At 59.5% G+C, this 20,590-nt stretch overlaps 2 protein-coding genes across 5 annotated transcripts in view; both read left to right on the top strand.

Moving 5' to 3' along the window:
- PSMG3 (proteasome assembly chaperone 3) overlaps positions 1 to 20,590 on the top strand; it is a 476,610-nt gene that overhangs the window by 136,023 nt on the left and 319,997 nt on the right. The window lies entirely within an intron of this gene.
- MAD1L1 (mitotic arrest deficient 1 like 1) overlaps positions 1 to 20,590 on the top strand; it is a 316,541-nt gene that overhangs the window by 152,674 nt on the left and 143,277 nt on the right. The window contains exon 2 of one of the 4 annotated variants that reach the window (XM_067705328.1): positions 20,120 to 20,283. The exons of 1 other annotated variant lie outside the window; for it this stretch is intronic. In XM_067705328.1, the coding sequence (XP_067561429.1) occupies positions 20,212 to 20,283 (72 nt within the window). In that variant the 5' untranslated portion in view covers positions 20,120 to 20,211. Of the gene's footprint in view, positions 1 to 3,268; positions 3,289 to 20,119; positions 20,308 to 20,590 lie in introns of those variants that run through there. 2 more of the 4 variants (XM_067705327.1, XM_067705329.1) reach the window with 2 other exon arrangements.

Here is a 20,590-nt window from a genome sequence, read left to right as displayed (position 1 = left end):
CCTCAAGTGTCCTGGTCCTTTTCTGACGGAGGGGCTTTGGTTGGCTGTTGGGATTTGTGCTGTTTACCTTGTGTAAACCTACCTCTTTACGTTCCTCGTGTTCGCTGGACAGCTTTGAGAAATCACCTGTGGTTTGGCAGGGCTGTGTGATGGTGAGTCTCGTCCAGCTGCCGGCCAAGCCGCAGTGGGGTCAGCAGCTCAGCAGCGGGGAGGCCCAGGCTTGGGCCAAGGGTGGCGGGTCCCTGTGGTTCTCTGCTGAGGCCCAGTGCCTTCCAGAGCTGCGGGCGCCGACCCATGAGACGAGGAGAGTAGCCTGTTCGCTCTGAGGTTCTCCATTCCTTCCCGAGCTCAAGCAGCTCAGCCCTGCAGGGATGCGGGCAGTTCCTGCTTTGTACGTGGAGAAGTTGGGGTGTGCGTTAGGTCAGAAGGAGTGGGGAGACTCCTGGGTTAAAGTCAACCTTCACATCCTTGAATTCTGTCCTGGACAGCAGGTGATGAGTTTTCTGGAGGGAATATAGGCAGGTGGTAGGCTCTGTGTCCCTGGCGAGGGCAGGCTCGGCGGTGGCCCCGCTTCTGTGGGCACGTCGAGGTGTGGAATGCTGCTCGCAGAGCCTGTCCCCACAGTGCCTGTCCCGGGGTGCACCCCCACCCCCAGTTGTGGGAGAGTCCCGGCCCCTCGGGTCTGGCTCTGGTTTGACTCACTGGTGGGCACGGAGGTACCAGCTCGTTGTGTGAGACCCTGGAGCCTCGTGAGGTGCGGGCCTCCACGTCCTCTCTGTGAAGGGCCCGCTCCCGCCTGGCCCTCCCGGTTCGGGGGTTTTAGAGGGCTGTTTCCGCCCTGAGCCGGTAGGAGTCTTGGTTGGAGACGCCTGAGGCAGACGTCCTCTCCTGGGCCCTCCTCACTCCTCCCGTGCCTGGGGATGGCAGCGGCGGCCGCCGGCGTGCGGCCCAGCTGTCGGCTCTGCTGCCTTGATGGCGGCTCCTGTGGCTCGTGGGGGACTGACCTTTGGAGGCGAGGAACTCTTCTCTTCGCTCTGATTTACTGTCTTGCCTTTTACATTTGGGTGTCACCTGCACCTGGAGTTGGTTTCAGGTGTGAGTGAAGCAGGTGACAAGGTGATTTTCCCCATTGATAGTGCCATTGGTCCAGCACCGCTTCTGGAAAGACCCCTCTGTTCCCTGGGTGTGGTCTCGTTGCCTTAAGTGTCAGTCAGTGACCGCCGATGGGCAGCTCAGCCTCTGCGTCCTCCGTTCTGCCCATTGGTTCCGTCTGTCTTTCTGCCAGCACCACCCTGTCTCCACTGATGCAGCTTTATTGTGCTTTGATGTCTGGTAGTGAACGTCCAGGTTGATGATTGTTCTGTAAGTTTCTCGGGCTCCTTCTGGTCCTTTGCATGTCCTTATACATTTCAGAATAAATTTGTCTGTTTACACACAAAAAATCTCCTGCAATATGGTTGGATTACAATGAATAAACTAGTTTGGGGAGAAATGACACCTGAACATTATTTCGTTTTCTGAACCAGAGCATTATAATTCTTCCGCTTCTTTGGATCTTCTTTAACTTCTCTCAGCAGCATTTGGTAGTTTTAGGGCAGGCGTCTTGCACGCTGTTAGATGCCCCCCAAGTGTTTTCTGTGTCGATGTAGCTGTAATGGTGTCTCACGGACTTTGCCTTCTCTGTGTTGGTGCCGGGCTGTGGAAGTGCAGCTACGCGTCTGTACCTAATAGTCCTGCTAAATCCCCTAGCGTGAGAGCAGGTCTCCCCGCGGACGAGCCTGGCTGCCTGCGGGTGCTTGGCTCACGCAGACCTCAGGAAGCTTCAGCAATTCACCGCTAAGGGCCACGTGTGCCGTTTGTTTTCTGTAGATACTCTTTATTGGATTAATGAAATCCGCATCTGCTTGTAGTTTTCTAAGAGTTTCTCTCATAAATGCCTACCCATGAATTTTGATGTGGGTTATTTTTATTATTCTGTTGAAAATATTTTCTCACATTCTTTCTGGATTTGTAAAGGCCGACCTTCAGGCAAGGTTTACATGTTCTAAGCTCATAATGTAGGCGGATGGGAAGGCTGGAAAGGAATCGAAAGAAAGAACCCAAACTCATTCACTCACTTTGTCGTTGCACAGATTCTTATGGGGCGTCTGTTCTAGGCACCGCTTAGGCGGCAGTAGGGTGGGCAGGGCTCTGAGCTCCTGGGGTCTCCCTGAGGTTGAGAGGGAACAAACAAACAGAGAAGAGGAAGCCGGAGAAGCCAGGGAACAGCGCCCAGTGAAGGAGGAGACTGCTAGAGCCTGGTGGGTGGGTTAGTTTTATGTTCTTTAGAACACAATTTTAGATGCACAGGAAGTTGTGACGATGGTAGAAAGAGGGGCCCCGTGCATCTTCCACCAGCTTCCTGGGTGGTAGCATCCTACGTGATTCTGGTGCCGCATCAGGACCACAACTCACGTTCCTACAGTGTGTGCGTCTGTCCGGTTATCCCCGCGCAGATTTGTGCAAGCACCGCTCATTCGAGATGCAGGATTGACCTCCACCCGTGAAGGCCTCCTTGGGCTGCCCCCGAAAGCCACCCTGGCCCCCTGCCCTCACCCCAGTCTGTTCTCCGTCTCTGGAAATTTTCGCAAGAACATTGTGTAAATAGAATCATACAGTATGTGACATTTTAAAATGTTCATGTTTTAAATTTAATAACTTTTATTTTTTAGAGTAGTTTAGGTTTACAAAAAAATCAAGCAGAAAATAGAGAGTTCCCACGTCTCTCTTCCCCCGCCCCACAATCCCCTACCGCTGACATTCCTGCATCAGTGTGTGCTCCGTTGTTCCAACTGCTACACGAACTAAAGTCCACAGTTTACATTAGGGGTCACTCTCTGTGCTGGATTCTCTGTGGGTTTTGACAAACGGTTAGTGTCGTGTGTCCCGCATCACAGCATCACACAGGGCACTTCACGGCCCTCACGGTCCTCTGTGTGCATCTGGGCACCCCTCCCTCCTTCCTCGCCACGGCGACCCCCGATCCGTCGTTTCACGTTTTCCAGAAGGCCGTGTAGTTGGAGTCCCACGGTGTGTAGCCTTTTCAGACTGGCTCCTGTCACTCAGTACTATGCGTTTCAGGTGCCTCTATGTCCTTTCTTGGCTTGAGAGCTCCCTTCTTTTTATCCTCTGATGAAATCCATTCTCTGGATGTGTCGCTGTTATTACCCGTCACCTACTGGAGGACACCCTGGTTGCCTTTTTGAATAAAGCCGCTGTTACCATCCATGTGCATGTTTTTGTGTGGACGTAAGTTTTCACCTTAAATACCTGAATCGTAGAAAGAGTGTGTTTAGCTTTGAATGCTTTTCATACCAGCACATCCTGCAGTAAGTCGTTGGCCTCTATTTTGTGAAGCTTTTCACACACCGTATTTTCTTTCCTTTTTGTGGAAGCTCGTTGAGGCGGGGGTATTTCCGTTTTACTGATGAGACACAGAGAGCAGGCGGTGATGCTAAACCTGGAACCTGGGTAGGCGGGCCCTGGCTCTTCTGCCACGGCCTCCTGCTGGTGTCACCCTGGCCGCCAGGCCTCCCTCCCAGGAGCATCTCATTAGTGGCTGCTGGCACTTTTACTGTCTCAGCGTTTTGTTTTCATTACACCTCCGAGCATAACTGGGGGGCTCCTAGAACCCCTGGGGGCCTGGCTGTGGCGTGCTGGGGCCCCCGTCTGCTTTCCTGTGGCTGGTGAGTGAGGCATGCGGCAGTGGGGACCAGGGCAGTGCGGCGGGGCGTGGAGGGTGCTCTGTGGCACGAGCACATCTGATACGCGTTGCCCCGGCTCCCTGGGAGTCACCAGGGTCGCTGCAGTGTGGGCACCCCCTCAGCAGCACCTGTCCTGTTGTCCCCACGTCCTCCACGGTGGGAACCTGCGTGCTGCCACCGCTGGGCCTGAGCGTGGGCATGTGGCTGATGCTGCCGTGTCCTCATCGAGGCCCCTTACCTTGGAGAAAAGCAAATTATGTTTGTTTCTCTTGCAAAAGAACATAAATGCCACCAGCTGCTTTTGCTCACTCATGTTCATCCTCTTCCCACATCCTTCCTTAGAGTCGAGCTTCCTAATCTTATTAGAAGGATTTCTCTCGTGTGCCTCCTTTTTAATGCTGAAAATTCTTGGTTTGGGTAGCACGGAAGGAAACGCTTAAGCAGCTCAGAACCTGCTCTGTCTTCTGAGAAACGGAATCCTTTGTGTGCTGTGGCTTGGTCTTTGCCACCCCCCGAGGCGGGGAGCACGGGCACCGTGGGCCCCCCTTCCATCTCAGCACATTTGCGGCTCCAAGCGCAGCTGGGATGCTGGGGCTGGTAGGGGTGGAGGGGGTCAGGTGCTGGATTCTTCCCCTTTTGTTTTTCATCGTGACCTGACAGCAGCCCCCGCGCGTGGCTTATTCTGCATGTTGACATTGGCATCACGCGTGGATGGTGAGAGGCTACTGTCTCTCGACCGTGTGTTTGTTTGAAAACCTTCCTGTTGGGGCCACGGAGGTGGGCGGCGTGCATCTGGCTTGTGTAGGTTTGGCGCCTTCAGGGCCGGGCAGGTTCTCGGCCTTTCCCGTCCGTGGGAATCTCGGCCGGCCCTGGTGGGTTCAGGCAGCTGTGGAAGTCCCAGAACCACGGCATCTGAGAAGGAAAGCCCTGGAGCCGAGGCTGAGCGGCCACGTCTCAGGCCTGACCGTGACCAGGTGTGGGCCGTCCCTCCTGGGGCCTCGGCCATCAGCGCTCCCCCGTCTCTGTCCGGGCGCCGGCCCGTCCTCTCCCTCCAGCCTGCTCTGGGAAGGGGGGCTCCAGGCAAACTTGAGAGACCTCCCGCCAGGTCCCCTGGCGCTCTGGGCTTGGAAGTCACGGGCTTCGCAGCCGGGCCTTGGCGACTTCTCAGTAAGCCAAGAGGAGTGGTGGTCAGACGGGTGACGTTGGGGAACGCGCGGGGGTGTGGGCAGGGGCTGAGTGTGTGTCATCGTCTCCCCACCATCCCCGCGAGAGTGGTTACATCGCCTGCAGAGTGGCTGACCCAGGCTCCAGTCCCGCTGGGACCCTACGCTGGCCTTTCGGGAGGAGCCCTGAAAGATCTTGAGGGCACAAGTCGTTAGCGTGCGTATGAATTACGGGGCATCTCGGGAAGGGGCCGAGTTGGGGGTTAGTTCTGGGCAGTCCCTGAGCTCCTGCCTGTCTGACCAGCACCCGGGTGATGGCCTTGCTGCCAGTCTGTGGACAGCATCACATAGCAGAGCCCAGTCCATTCCAGAGATGGGGTAATGGGGACCTGGGACGGAGCAGTCCCAGGATTTTCCACGGCTAAGACATTGGGGGCAAAATGTGTTTGAGCCATGAAGTGGCTGGTACAGATGGCAGATCAGCAGCCTCCTGGTAGGTCTGTAGGATACCCGCAGGCCTGAGCCTCCTACGTGCCCACACCTGGCCCGGCCCTTGCTCACATGCTGCCCTCCTGGATGGCTGCAGCCCTGGCCCCTCGGCTTCTGTCCACCTCCCAGGGGGACGTGCACTCTGGTGTGTTCCTTTGCTCATCTAGTTGCTGGTTTTCACAAATGCTCATTCCGTGCCTTCCATGTGCTGGCGGCCTCGGTTGGTGGCTCCTGAAGGGTGGGGCTCCTTCGGACCCTCCTCCCCTGTCCTGTGCCCCGTTTCCCTGCTCCCAGTTAGCGGGAGTCTCGGGAGTGGGGTTCTGCCGTCCTGCCTGGGTGTCTGAATGCCGCTCTGCTCCCAGGCAGCAGTCTGTCCAGTGGGGCTGGCCTTCTCTTCCGAGAGCTTCTCCTCGGAACCCAGCCACCTGAGGGCTGTCCCCCTCCTGCTGCCCGGTGCCTGCCCTCCTGGCCGGGATCACGCTCTCCGCCTGTCGGTAGGGCGCAGGGGCAGTGGTATTTGCATTCTGTAAACTCAGGTTCAGACTCAGCCTCTGATTTTTTCTCAGAGCGCCTCCCTCCACTTTTCCTGACCCTCGAGAAAAGCCTAGAGGACGGGTAGTGAGATGCCAGCCGGCCTGTCTGCTTGGCCCGGCACCCCCGCCTCCTGCAGATGAGCAGAGCCCTCTCGGCTTCAGAATTTGATTTCATACATTAACATTCTTGTCCTTTCAGGTTACCTTTCCAGGCTGACATTTCTATTATATCCATTTAAGTAAAAAAGCCCTCCTGTTTTGTTGCAGGAAATGCCATATGCGAAGTTATTAGAAACGCAATCTCGTCACCAGTATTATCACATTATCCCACCAAGGGGGCAGCTGGACTGGCTCGTGGCAGAAAGAAATTCCAGAGAGAAAAGCAATTTTAGGAAATATAATGAAATCAAAGCAAAATGCCTTCCATCCCTCTCCAGTTTGAAGGTGTTTATTGAGATAGGGCTTGTGGTTCTGCGGGAGAGAGGTGCGCGCGGGCTGCCTCTGGCTGCTGAGGAGGGGCTGGATGGGGCGGGAGGGGCAGCCGAGTGCCCTCCGCCACTCAGCCCTGTCTGTCCTCCGCCACTCAGCCCTGCCTGCGGGCTCCTGCCGCCCGGAGCCTTCCTCTCCTGGCCCTCCGTTTGGAAGCTGCATCCTGCTGGATTCAGGTAACCCATCTCCACCTGTACTAACTAACTTCCGTGCCCTCTCAGCGGGAGCACAGCTCCCGGCCCCGCCCGTGCGTGCCTCGGCTTCCTGGGCCCCGAAGCCTTGGGGCTGTGCCGCGGAGGCGGTGTGGGTCCTCTCAGAGCACCGCAAGCCTGGGCCCGCATAGCTCCCCTGCGGCAGTCCTGGTGCGGCGTGTGTGATCCGAACCCAGTGCGCTCTGCTCCGTGAACGCTGCCTGGCTGGTGGCGCTGAGGTAAGTGTCCCCCAGGCCCTGGCCTTGGAGACACAGCTCGAGTGCAGCACTCTCCCTCCTGTCGTCTTCTGCAGGAGTGATGACCTGTGTCCCCATTTCATGGTAGCGGCTTCCATCTGAGTAAGGATGCCCTTAAAAAGGACGTTCAGGTCACACCCAGCTTCTGTCACCGGCCTCCTGGCCTGTTCGTGCCCTGGGGCTAGAAAACGTTGCTGTCCCAGCACCTGCTCCCGCGCCCCGCTGCATGTGCTGTGCAGGTGCGCTGGTCTCCCGCCGCCGCAGAGGGCCTCTGGGTGTCTCTGGCCCCCCCGGGAGGGCGGGCCTCTTCTCCGGGGCTCACCCACAGCGGGCAGGTAGCAGGCGCTTGGCGCACGGAATCTCGGCTCAGTGTTGAGTCCCTCGTGTGACGGGCGAGGAGACCGAGGCCCAGAGAGGGCGACTTGCCTGGAGCCCGCTGTGGACGAGGAGCAGCGCTCCTGCTGCCTCCGGCGCCCGCGAGGGCGGCGCTCTGTCACTACCCACCCGCCTCCGAACGGGTGGCCCGCCCACCACTTCTGGCTGCCATCAAGTGGGTGGGCGGGACCGTCCAACGCTCGCGGTGAGATCGCGGATACAAATGTGTCTGTTTGATGCTGTGCCTTAAAATTAGCAAGTTGGGAAACGGTGCTAATTCCTCCCCCAACAATGAAGCTTAGAAGCAGAGGCAGGAGGTGAGCGTGGAGGCGCTGGTGCCGGGACGCACCGGGAGCCTTGGAGACAGTTGGTCTCGGTGCCTCAGGCAGCTTCCCACCTGCTTTGCCCCCGGGCGCCCTGAGTGTGGTTCCTCCACGCACTCTGGAGGGCACCCCATCCTCCCCCAGGGGCTCCTCCCGCTGTCCCCTCCTGGCTTGCTTGCGGCCTTTGTAAAACCGTTGCACTCAGCGCGCCAAGCCTGTGTTAAAAAGCATGTGTGTGACCCGTGGTCGGTGATGACGTGTTCAGTAATTAAGTATGAGTACATTCATTTTTAAATTAAAAAATAAGATTACTTATAAAAATTAGTGCAAGTAGGATTTCCATTACTTCCCCGCACCCGAGTTGCCCTGCACACCTCGTGGGTTGCGGGCTCCCCGCGGTCACACTTGCGGGCGCTCCCGGCTGGTGGAGGGGAGCGTGGCCCTGGCCATCTGCTCGGGCTGCTCACAGGGTGGGGGCGCGGGCGGTGGAGCCCCTGGGCACCGCCCCCATCCCCGCTCCTGTTTCGGGCTCTTCCCTCCGAGGTCAGCCCTCCCGTGGAGCGCGGGGCACGGCCTGTGGGGCTCCGACTCCCACGGGGCTCACGTGGCATTGGCCGGGGTCGGTGAGGCAGGATCCGAGGGTTCCCCACCCTCACCTTTACTCCCTAGATGCGTCCGTGTCAGCGTGTAAAGCCCAGCAGCCCTGGGGGCCCCCCCGAAGAAGGTCGCCTTCAGCAACGTGCGCTTGTGAGGCCCTGTGCCCGTTCTCTTGCTCGTGGCTCCGGGAAGTCCCTCGGGACGGGTGGGTGCCCACGGGATGGGACCTCGGGCAGGCCTGAAAAGGTGGGCTGGCAAGCGCTGGCCAGGTCCTGTCATTTGCAGTTTTGACATTTGTTCATGGGGCTTTTTTGCGTGAACTTTGAGTTTCTAAAATACTGCATTAAAGTATTCTGTCTCATTTACTCTCACTGAGCCGGGCACCTCCCTCTCCTCACTGGTGACCAGGCCGTGCTCACCCTCCAACTCCTGGGCTCCCACAGCCAAGGCCCGCAGCAGTGGGGTTAGTAGTGGAGAATCCCGGGGTGCCTGAACTAGAGAAGAGGGGCCGTGTCCAAGCGCAGCTCTGACTGTGCGGGAGACGGAGGCCTGCCGGGCCCGGGGAGGGGCCTCTACCCACTAAGGACGCCTGCGTGCAGGCCTGGGGCCCCCTGCCGAGCCGGGAGGGTCTGGGAGCCCTGGGAGGACGAGGCTGCATTGGCCGCGAGTGTCCTTCTGTACACTTTAAATCCCCCTTGTGGTCGTGGAGAACTCTTCTCTTTTTAACTCAATTTCAAAGAAATCCAAATCTTTGAATAACCTTCATCCTGAGAGGAAAGGAAGTTGGCTGCAGGTGAAAATTGATGGTCACGCTCAAAGACGTGGTTCCCCGCCAGGCAGCCTCTTGAGTGTTGCTGCTAAAAATAGCCACAGCGTCTTGCTGGTGGCGTCTGAATTGTCTCCAGGCCACTCCTGGTGATTATTTCAGCGTTAGAGGTGCCACGGCCTCTCCTGGCTGTTCTGGCTCAGGCCTGTCTGCCCTTGGCCTGGGGAGGCATGGCCTGGCGGGCCTGACCTCCACCCCTGTTGCCCTGTCCTTGGTTTCACTGCCCAGATTAGGGATCCTGGAGGGACCCCGCACTCACACCCTGGGGGCAGGTCCCACGTCTTCAGTCTGGGGCCCTGGGCCTTCCCCATCACTGGCTCCATCGTCCCCCCACCCCAGGCTGCCTCTATCGGCCAGGAAGCCAGGCCTCCCCCAGCTCTCCCTGAGGTTCACCCCTGACCTGGGGATGGTTCCTGGCTGCTCAGCTCAGCCGGGAGCTGTAGCGGCCTCGGAGGTGACAGCACAGGGGGTGTTCAGTGTTGGGGGTGCGACTCGTGTGGTTGACGTGTCCCCGCCACCCACGCTGGGCAGTGCCCGGTACCCCCGTCTGGCCTGACTTCCTGTGCCGGGGTGCAGGGCAGCTGTTCTTCCCCAGGAGCCCACGGCCCCCCCGGGCTGCTCCCCTCTCCTCTTCCTCCCCGGATGCCTGTTTTTCCCCGCCTCTTTTCTTGAGGGGCCTGTAGCTGCCCTAGGTGTACTGGTACCCAAAGGCCAGCGTGGCCCTCCCTGTGCACCTGGTCTGGGGAGGCGGCATCCTTGGGGCAGACTCGCTCTAGACTCTCTGTTCTGGGGGGAAAAAAGAGCCTGGGACTGCAACTCAGAAAACAGTTGGAGCCTAAACTCTGTCGCTCTGTACCTTTGTCTCTCGCATCCAGACCCCTCACCTCTCTCAACCTTCTCTTCCTGTCCTGGGGAAGGAGCCTGCTGTGCCCTCCCCCAGCCGCCCTACAGAACCGACCCAGAGATTGACTCTGGGAGCTGATACTTTGAAAGTATTTTTTAAGTATAAACTGATATTCACAAAAATGTGGTAGGTGAACAAACATTTACAGTCGATTCTGCTATAACGTGACACGTGTGTTCCTAAAACTTACCCTGCTACACAAAATTGCTCAAAAACTTCATCGGTGACGGTACAAAGGAGGGAAGAACCCGATGAAAATGGTAGCACAGTTTCACACGTGTCCAGTGATTGAGAAATAGAGACCACAGTGAACACAGCACTAGGCCTGGCCTAGACTGGGAGGTGCGTGTGGCTGTAGGTGGGGTGGGCACCGGAAGGGGGCAGCGGGGCGGGCTGCCTGGGAGGGGGCAGGGGTGGTGCAGGTGGGCCGGGCGCCAACGGCCTCCTGCAGGCCGGCCCCTCCCAGCCCCTCCCAGTGTTGGAACGCCTGCACCTCCGGGACACACAGCAGAGCCGGCCCACCCGCCCACCGCTGGCTGTGCAGGGCCGGCATCTGTCCTCATCCGTCACGTTTGTTTCCCAGTAAACGTCTGTCCTTACCTGGTGTGGGGCCTGGGACAAGCAGGCCTTCGGTAAGTCGTCCTCACATTACCTTACCTTCATGAACGTTTTCTAAGAATCCTGTTTAAAAGTCGCGGTGAAAATGCTGCAAGCTGGGATCTGCAGACTCCCTCCTTACGGAAGAGGAGTTCTCGCTGGGGAAGGTTGAGGAGTGTGCCCAGGAGGGCAGGTCGAGGCCAGGCAGGCGTGTCTGACTCTGCCCTGAGCCCCACCCCCCGTCCTGTCACCGTCCCCTCATGTCTGGTCGGGGTGTCTGGGAGCATGTGCCTGTCTGCATGTGTGGGTGCATGCGCGTGGACACACGGGTCTGCATGAGTGGTGCGTGGGTGCGAGTGCGCATGTGAGTGTGTGTGTTTTCATTCTGGAGAGCTGGTTGTTTAGCGCCGTTAGGCTACTTTTCCCTCGAGACCTCCTGGACCACGAGGCCCAGCAGACGAGGACCAGCCCTGGCCACTGTGATGGTTATTAAACAGCCACGAAATGGGATCTGTATTTACAGACCCAGGGTGTGCTCAGCCTGGAAGGTATTAGATAACATCCATCATCCAACGGAAAACAGTCAAATGCAGGGAGTGCGCTTTGGAGCCAATGTTCTTCTGGTTAATTTTGCCCATAAAGGCCCAGACTGCCCCTCATAAAACGCCGAGGAGGAGGGGAGGACATTCTTCCAGAATTAGCTCCGTGGGGTTCCCCGCGGCCGCGGGTAGACAGCACGGTTCAGGGCGACTGGAACAAGTGGGTGTGTGCCCTGTACTGGGTGCCGCGGCTGTGGCGGAGCGGGACGCATCCTTGGGTCCCTTTCCAGAATTGTGGTGCTTGCTTTGCTGTCGGTCATTTCCAGCACCGCGCTGTGTCTGGAGAATGGGGACAGGTGGCAATAACGTTCACTTGCGGGACCTGGGGCTTGGGAAGGGGGGTTGGCGGCAGGCTGGGGCGCGGTAAGAGAAGCCCGGCGGGTGCCCTTGAGGGTCTGTGGTGGATCGTGGACCTTCTCCCCGGCGGCCCACTCCCCAGCGTGGCTGAGGCTCCCGGTCTCCAGCCGTAAAGTGGGTGCACGGGGGTAGCGTTGGGTAGCGCGGGCGTCGATGCCTTGTGCCCAGTAGATACCTGGCTTCCCAGGCAGCACCGGGCCAGTCCTGCCCTGTCATCTGTGCACTTGTGGGTTTTGGGGGTGACAGAGGGGTCCCGCCTTCTCTGACCTGGGGCTGGATGTCGGCTCCTCGGTTGCGGGTGACTGATACCTGTTCCTTAGCTGACCGAGACAACATTCCGTATCGGGTCAGAGTCGAGCGCGAGGCAGGCGTTGAAGGTGGAAGCCCATGAGGGGCTGTCAGCTCTGGCAGGCGGTCCTCCAGCCTGTGTGGGGCGCTCTCCGTGTTCAAGGCCTGCTTTCTGCAAAGCGTGAGGGAATTGGGCTGTTGCTGGCCTTGCCCCTTCCCAGGTTCGTTGACTTCTTCTGGACTAGGAGTTTCAAGCAAGCTTCGCTATGTTTCAAGGTTTCCCTCCTTAGCGTCCTCCAGCGTCCCGCTGAGGGTGGGCGCACGGCGCCTCTGAGGAAGAGCAGGAGGCGGGCCCTGGGTTTGCAGAGGCCGCTGGGGGGGGCGGGGGTGGGAGGGTGCTGGCCATGTGGGGCTGTGCAGCTGGGACCAGCAGGTAAACGCGGTGAGGAGGCGGGAGCCAGCCTCCGGTCGAGAGGGGTCGGCAGGCGGGGATTTCAGGGGACGCGGCCTGTCCCTGCACCCCCCGGCGGTGTTCAGAGACCCCGATTCTAGGGCGGGGGCCTGGCGTGGCGAACAGCCAGGGCTGGGGGCCCGGCTGGAGGGAGAGAAGCCTGCCGGCTCCCAGCCCCTCCCTGTGCCGCTGGGGAGGCTCTGAGGACTACGTGCTTGGGGTGAGGGGCGGGCGCTGGTTTGGCCTCCTCTGGGGACTCCCAGAGCAGCGTGTGCACTCACTGCTCTGTGTCCGTCACATGCTCCCCGAGCTGAGAGCGTGAGGCCCAGGACGGGACGGCCTCTGAGTGGCGTGTGGCTGGGGATGGAGCCCCTTCCCTCCCCCTCTCCCTCCGCATCCCCCGAGGGATTCCGCTAGACCTCACCTCTGCCCTGGGCCTGCACATCCCGGTCAGTGCCGGGCTCTTCTCTGGGCTTCCCCGGGGCTCTGATAAGAAGCTGCCCTAAAGGACCTTCTCCACAGCTTTATGAACGTCTCTAAGATCAGACCCGCTGGTTAGCCTTCGCCGGTGACCTTTATTAACCTCCGGTTAAAGAAACGTTTGCTAGTTACAGAAGCATGATTTATTCCCGGAAAGCCGGCCTCGCTGAGCCACCTGAGAGCCCCTGAAGGAGCTCTGGGCTGCTCGTGAGATGCACGTACGAGGAGAGCGTTGGCGGCGGGGGGCTGTGCACCTGGCTTCCGTGGGGCTTTCCTGGGGAGCGTGGAGCGACTGGGCCACAGAGCCGTCTCATGGCACCGCCCATCGGGAACACTGCGCTCTGCGGGGGCCGCCTGCAACCTTGACTCCATGGCCTGCGGGTGGGCAGACAGGGCCTGTCCCTCCCAGATCCAGCCTCGGGACCGAGCTCCGTGCCCGGTCAGCCGCGCAGAGGGCGGGGGCTGCGGAGGGGCGGTGTGCCCCCTGCTTACGCTCCTCTGCGCGGGAGACCTTGATGCGCGGGCGCAGTCAGAGGCCTTGAGTTCCAGTTTTGGCTACCAGCCGCGCGGCCTGGGGTGCGTGCCTCCCCTCGGCAAGTGCAGGCCCAGCGCGGCGCCCGCCCTGCTTTTCTCATCCCCTCTCAGCGCCGTGCCTGCCCTTTACACGGAGACGGGCGTGGCGGCCTCCTTTCCACGTGTCCTCCCGTTTCACTGGAGCAGGCGACTTCGTGCCTGCCTCGCCCCTTTTCATTCTGAGGGAGTCCAGTGAGCTTGAGCGGGGCCGGGGGAGGTGGCCTTCCGCCGCAGCACAGGCAGGACCGTTGCAGCCGGGAGCTGAGAAGAACCTTGTCCAGGTCGCCTGGTGGGTTGGCCTGTGCCTGGGACCTCCAGGCCGTCTGTGCTGCTGCACCGTATTCACGATCTTTGGGACCAACACCTCAGTATGTGCGCCCGTCTCTTTTGGGATCTCGTCTTGTGTTTTGAAAATACCATTTCCAGTGTGTTTGTGGCACTCTCCCTCCTTCCAGCACAGGCGCAGGTGGCTTCTCTTGGCCACCTCGTCCCCATGGGGCCAAACCTGGACCGTGGTGCCTGGGGCCAGAGTGTGTGCGTTCGGATGGGTGCCGCGGTCACTGCCTCGTGTGTCCTGGCTGCGGTCTTAGTCGGTCTACGGCTCGCTCTCACCGTTGGAGAAAACGGGGTGGTGGTGGCACCCCTGGAACGGTGCCTGTGGTCGCGGTCCCTGCTCTGTGAGCACTGCCGTGATGCTGCGGTTTGTGTCACTTCGGGCCTGTCCCCACTGGCCCTCCCTGTTCGGCCCATCTGTCTGGCTTTGGACACGTCCTCCTTCCACCCCCTGCCAGACTGTGGGCAGCGACTGACCCGTGGGCCCGCGCTCTCAGAGAGGTGTGCTGGCCACCCGGCTGTGCCCAAGCCCTTGCTCGGCCCCAAAGCCACCAGCCGCCAGCTGCAGAAGGAGGTATGCGGTGTCTTCCAGTGACAGGTCCCCCTTGGCCTTTTCCTCACTGGTTCAAAGCAGGAATGAGTCAGATGTGCCCACCCCAGAGCTCCCTGGGGCCTGGCAGGAGGCCTGGGGCAGTGCTGATCCCCACCACCACCCCCCACCCCCCCCACACCCCCCACCCCGGCCCACCCTGGCCCACCCTGCCCTTTAAGGAAAAGGCAGGGAGACCTGCAGGGTTGTCGCCAGGGTCGGCTGGGACTGGGGATGGGAGCCCAACCAGCGCCGCCCCCACACCCCTCCCCAGCTGGCAGGGCCCTGGGTGTCCGCCCAGGCTTCGCTCCGCGGACCGTCCCCAGATTGCAGGTGACAGTCATGGCACAGCCGTTTGTGGGCCAGGTACCCAAGTGTCCCTTTCCCAGACTGGCCCTCTGGCTGGACCGCCTTCTGAGGAGGACCTGGGAGAACTGTCAGAGCAGACTGCTGCCTGGATTTTCAGAGGATTAAAGTTAATTAAAGAGCTCTTCCTGCTTTCATTTCCTGTATCTGCCAGCTATTTACATGCTAATGCAGGCCCTGCCACTGAGGATGAGAAGGGTGTCAGCTCCAGGCAGACTGTGCAAGAAGACAGCGGGAAGTGAGATGCGTGCTAGTTTATATATTTATATTGTGTCCCTGTGGACTGGGAGAGGCGTGCGCGTTCAGACACGCTGGGAACTCAGTGACGTAGTCTTTTTTTTTTTTTTTTTAGTATTTCCTGAAGGGTCTATGTGGTTGACTTGAGTTTTCTCCGTTAAGACTACATCTTACACTGCATAATTGAATACGTTATGCGTGGTAATACCTTTGCATAAGCAATTTTATAAATAAAAAGAATGCAAAGCGTAGAGACCAAACTTTGTAAGTACAGGGCCGTATCCCCTGGAAGCCCGTCTTCTTGGTAAAGGTAACCTTCGGCTCAGGGGTCAGCTGGTGGCCGTATCCTCTGCCTGTTAATACCACTGTGTTTTTGGTTGTTTGGGGGTTTTCTTTGGCTGCACCGCACGGCACGCAGGATCTTCGTTCCCTGACCAGGTATCGAACCCGTCCCCCCTGCAGTGGAAGCGTGGCGTCTTAACCACTGGGACCGCCAGGGAGGTCCCAGTACCACTGTTCGGAAGAAGAAAAGGCAGACTGCAGACAGAGGGACTTGCTAAGTGTTTGTGGGATAACTGAAGCGCGTTGATGCCGTCACGGGATGTAGTTCACCTGCAGTGGGCGTTAGGTGTGTGTGCGGCGGGGGGTCTTTTTCTCTGGGCAATAGAGACAGCGCCCGGCAACCTTGCCAGGGGCTTCTTCCTGACCTCTGGGTGTTCAGGCCTCTCTGGAACAGAACTGGATCCACATGGGGGGCTTTGGTGGCAGGTGGGCCTGGGAGGGTGGGCACCAGAGTGATCTTCTCCTTCAGCCTCCCCCCCGCCCCCTGTGGGCCACATTGGTGATAGTTGGTGACTTTGCAACTGGGAAGTAATACCCTTGTGCTGCAGTCCTGCCTTCCTTGGGCAGAGGGGGTTTAGTGACCTGAATCAGATGCCTTCAACGCCCTTCCTCACCTGGTTTAGTTCTGCACGTGCTGAGTGTCACCTGTGAGCCAGGAGCAGCGCTGGACGCGTGTTGTTCCTAAACTGCGCCGCTTCGGGTGCCGTCTGCTGAGGCGCCCAGCACCTCCGCGGTGCCCATTACCTGCTGAGTGAGTGACTTTAAAGAACAACTAAGACTTCTGTTTCCAGGAAGATGGAGTAGACTCAGTTTTTCCCATTTCTTTTGCTAAGTACAACTAAAACCCTGGATATTGTTTATAAAACAAACATAGAAGACTCAGAAGGGTGGAGGCTGGGGACCTCGGGACCCAAGGAGCAACGCGTGATGAGTTCTCGGCCTTTGCTGTTTCCTCTTGTCCCAGACGCGGAGCTGGAGAGGTCGGCAGCCAGGACTGCCAAAGGTGCAGACAGCAAAGCCAGCTGCCCCTGCCCAGCCGGAGCGCTGGGAGATGGGACGCTTTACGTAAGAATTGGAGACACAGTAACTGGAATAAAAATGTCACGGATGAGTCAGTGGGAGAATGGAGGGAACAGAGGAAAGAATCAGCCAGCTTGGAGATGCAGCAATAGAAATGACCCAGTCCGAGCGGCAGAGAGCAGCCCTGGAAGAGAGGAAGCGGGCCTCCAAGGAGAGCTCGGCCTTCCTGCCACGAGAGTCCCCGCAGGAGGGGAGGGCACCCTCCGGGCAGCCGTAGTTAATCTGAGGGGTTGGTTGAGTCCGAAGAGCCAGCTGTTTGTTTTGGTTTCTGGTATGGGGGGCAGCATTCCAAGGAGGTGGGACTAATAACAGCAGTCAGCAGCTGAAATTAAACACGGATGTTGTGGGGTTTCCATAAATGATCTTATTTCGTCCCCCAGATAACCTGGGATACAAGACTTCGTCTCCTTTATGGTTGAGAAAATGAGGCTCAGAGAGGCTTGATCCCTTACGGCCCGCACAGGCAGCCGAGCTGAGGCCTGCGGTCTGGGTGATCTGACCTCAACGGGGAGGCTCCCGCCTGGTGCCCTGGCGGATGGATGCAGTGGCCGGGAGGCTGGCACGGGGCCTGGGGCAAGGTCGGTAGCTGATGGCCTTTGTTGAATGAGTGAGTGAAAAGGCTGGGCTGGGGCGTGAGCTCTTTGGTGCTCTGTGTCTTGCGGTGGCATCAGCAGGTATGCGGAGACCCAGACGCGCGGGAGCACTTGGATGACCTGTGTGGAGGTGCGGACCTGCGACACTGCTCTTGCCCTTAGGGGCCCGGACGCACTGGGGCATCGGGCCTGTGCACACGTGCCCGGGAATGAGTTACCCTGTCGGATGTCCTCTACAGAGGAGACACCGCCCTGTCCGTGCCCCCCCCCCCCCCCCCCCCCCCGCCACCGCGTGCAGCCCTGGGCGCTCTCCTCCTCGGCCCTGTTCACGTCCCACCCCTGCCGAGGCCCCGCCCCCCGTCTCCACCGTGTCGCCCCCCAGGCTGAGTTCTTGGAGAACGGGACAGTCTCTTCACTCGACTGGCATCTCACAGACTCGCCTGACGCTGGCTGGGCCTCCACCACCCTGGACTTGAATCCAGAGTGACGCTGGCTCGAGTTTCCACCTGGGACGCGAGGCCTCGTTGAGGACGCTGCCCCGTGGGTTCGTGCTTGTGCTCTGAGCCCTGGTCTGGAATTCCGGGCCTGTCAGCAGAGCCGCGCTCTGAGGACGACCTGGCAGGGGGAGCTGGTCCGTGAGCTCTGGGCAGCTGCCCGTGGGGCTGGGGCAGCAACCCTGGTCTGGCGCTTGACCTTCACGTTGAGGAAGCTCTTGCTTTTAATTTAGCGAGAGCTGTTTGGGCCTTGCCGGTGCCCCTGGGACTCGGAGTTTGGTGAGCGGCGGAGACGGGATGGCTGCCCACGAGCAGCAGGTGCTGGAGCCCAGGGCTGTGCGGGGCTTCGATTCACGCGATGAGGTGTTTCAGTCTGCGTGCCCCCCACCCCGCCTCCACCCCTCCCCCACCCCCTGCCGGTCAGTGTGATGATGCGGCGCTTGGGCTCTGCCTTCCCGCAGCCCTGGGCTCAGAGCTTCACTCCGTCCCTGGTGTCTGGTGACCAGGGGAAGTTCTTCAGCTCAGCGAGCCTGGGTCCTCTTCTGAGAGCGGGGCCAGCCCCTGCCTCTGTGATTGTTCTGAAGACGCAACGTTTCATCCACTCAGTTCTCCCTTGAACAGGAGTTTACTGAGTGCCGGTTGCGTCCCAGGCTGTGCCGGGGGCTGAGTGTCCCCCAGAGAAGGACGGGCCGGGTGAGCCAGTGTGGGAAGCGCCTGGTACGATCGCAGCCCCACACGCGGCGTTGAGCTCGCTTGAGCCCCCAGCTGCCCGTGTCCCCACCCCCGGTGAAGAAAGCCATGAGGCTCCGAGGCTTTGTGAGGTGTGAGCGGCCGCGCCAGGCCCGTCTGACTCGGCTCCTGTGCTGCAGGCAGGGCGGCTGAGGCGTGCAGCGGGGTGGGCCGCCCCTGCCTGCAGTCGGGCTGGCGTGGCCACGCAGCAGCCTGGCCCTCCGTCTCCTGCTCTTCCGCTCTGTCCTGGCCCGCAAATCATGCTTAACGCACGGCCGTGCCGTGCCAGCAGTCGTGCCCCCGTGTGTGGGCCCGACCTCTGTGTGGTGTGACGTACTGCGTGGACTGGGGGGTCACGGCCCCCTCCCTGGTGAGCACCCGACAGGGGGATGGTGCTGGCGCCCTGGCCCCTTCCTCCCCCGAGCGTTGCCCTGGAGCGCTGGCTCCCGAAGGCGGCGCCCAGGCTGTCGGCACGTCCGGGTGAGGACCTGCTGTAGGAAGCTCAGTGCTGGGTCACGGCGACGCTGGGGACACGTCATACAGTGAACGTAAATGAAATGGAATTTGTAGTAGAGCCGTGTGAAATCTCAGTAAAGTTGCTCAGGGAATCGCGATTGGCTCCCACTCCTGCCTGCAGTAGGCGCTGTAGGGCTTTTTAGCAGGAGGTTGAAGTTGCAGGAACACGGCTGCTGGTGAGAAATACAGAGAGGCACAGATGAGCTGCAGCCCGTCTCTTCCACCCTCCGCGGGCTGGTGTAGGCAGTTGGGGGGTGGGGGGGGGCCCTGACAGTGACTCAGACCTCAGATGGCTGTGCCCGGTGCGTGGAGTGCGGGCCAGTGAGACAGGACCTCGGCCCTTCCCGGTGCGGGGGCCGGCAGGGCAGGACTTGACTCGGTAGGTGCCTCCGGGGTGGACACAAGCGGAACCCTGGGCACAGGAGCTGCCTTTCGGGTTGGCCAGCCCTCCTCCATGGACCTGCTCTGCATCTGATGGCCTGGGCAGACTAGAGCTCCGTAAACGATAAGACCATTGCAGGAGGCTGACAGACACAGGGAGTGACACATGGAGAGGAGCAGGGGGCGGGGGGACGACACGCGCTATCATCCCGTGTTGAGCAGGCGGGCTCGGGGAGCAGCCACTGAGAGCCCAGGTCGTGGCCGTTTACACGGTGCAGGGCCTGCTTGTTCCTGCTGACCCGTGAGCAGAGCGGTGAGGACGTGACAATCAGGGCTTATTACAGCGAACCAGCTCTCTAGGGAAGAACTTCTCATGTCCTCAGTTTGCTGTGACCAGGGCGATGTCCGATTTGTTCTGGGAGCATTTTCATCGAGCACAGGTTAATAGTTTTCACCACTTTTAAAGGGGTTACACTGCCCTTTGTGGAAGCTCTGGCTCCTCCAGAACCGTCGCCCAAGACTGTCCTGGAGAAGCCTGTTCGTCGGGGTCTCATTGGCACGAGAAGCGGCTGCAAATGAGCCTTCGCTCCTTAGGAAGAAGCCAAGCAAGACACGTGTTCGGGGACACTTTATTCAGGTTTCTCCAGGAAGTTAATAGAATTGCATTCTGTTAAAATTACCCTCTAACTCACTCATCATCCACTGAACTGGCCTTTTTATACCCGATGTACGGGAGTTCCTGAGCTTTGACTACTTTGAAGACTTCTGTCGCAAGAGCCCCTTTTCCTCCACCCTGGGTTTGGACCACATCTCCCGGCTGCCTCTTGTGCACTGGCCTCGGTGCGTAGCCTCTGCTGTGCAGGGGCCAGGTAGGGCCGCGCTGACGGGCTGCCTCCCTCTGCCCTGCTGTTTCTGGACCCTCTCTCCTGGCCTCGCTGGCCTGGAGGGTCAGGATTGGGGTCACTGGCTCCTGTTGCGCCCCCAGGAGAATTCTAGGGCAAACACTGTCTGGAAGACCTCAGGCCTCAGGAGCTCGGTTTTCTCGGGAGGAGGAACTGGGCACTTTGGGTGAGAAACGACAGCCTTCTCCCCCAGCTCAGTGTGGCCTGGGGGTCAGCCCTGCTTCTCCTCCATGGAGGTTTCGGTCTGTCCCTGCTCCGTCCCCCTCCCGTCCCCTCTCTCTGCATTATAATCACAACTCCCGCGCTAATCTCTTCTCTCCAGGCGGCTCCCTTCTGTTCCAGGCCACCTGTGTGACGTTCAGGTCTCCCTGGGACCACCCCGCTGTCTTCCCCTCCTGGTCCTCTTCACTACTGATGCGGCTCCCTGGGATCTGCTGGAAGTCCGGGTCACCCGTGGCCGCGCTCCGCTGCCACGCTGCCCGCCAGGTGTGTGACTCCTTCGGCCTCCCCGTGAGTCCTTCCTGCTCTCGGCAGGGGTGGGAGAGGGAGCTGGTCTTCAGGCAGAATGTTTTTTTCCGAGAAGCTGTTTACTGTAAGTGTGACTGTACAGCTATAGCCGTGCTTCTGAAACTACAGAATATCTTTTTTTTAACACTTACTTTTGTCAACTTTTTATCAGTGTGTAATGTTCCTGCGGAAGATGGTTTCACTGGGCTTTGAGCTTTCTGTACGTGGAATCGTGCAGCGTGTGATCTTCTGTGCTCGTTTCTGTCGCTCGGAATAGTGCTGCTGG

The sequence above is a fragment of the Pseudorca crassidens genome, chromosome 15 (genome assembly GCF_039906515.1).
Source record: "Pseudorca crassidens isolate mPseCra1 chromosome 15, mPseCra1.hap1, whole genome shotgun sequence".
NCBI lineage: Eukaryota > Metazoa > Chordata > Mammalia > Artiodactyla > Delphinidae > Pseudorca > Pseudorca crassidens.
This window is presented reverse-complemented; position numbering and strand designations above follow the sequence as displayed.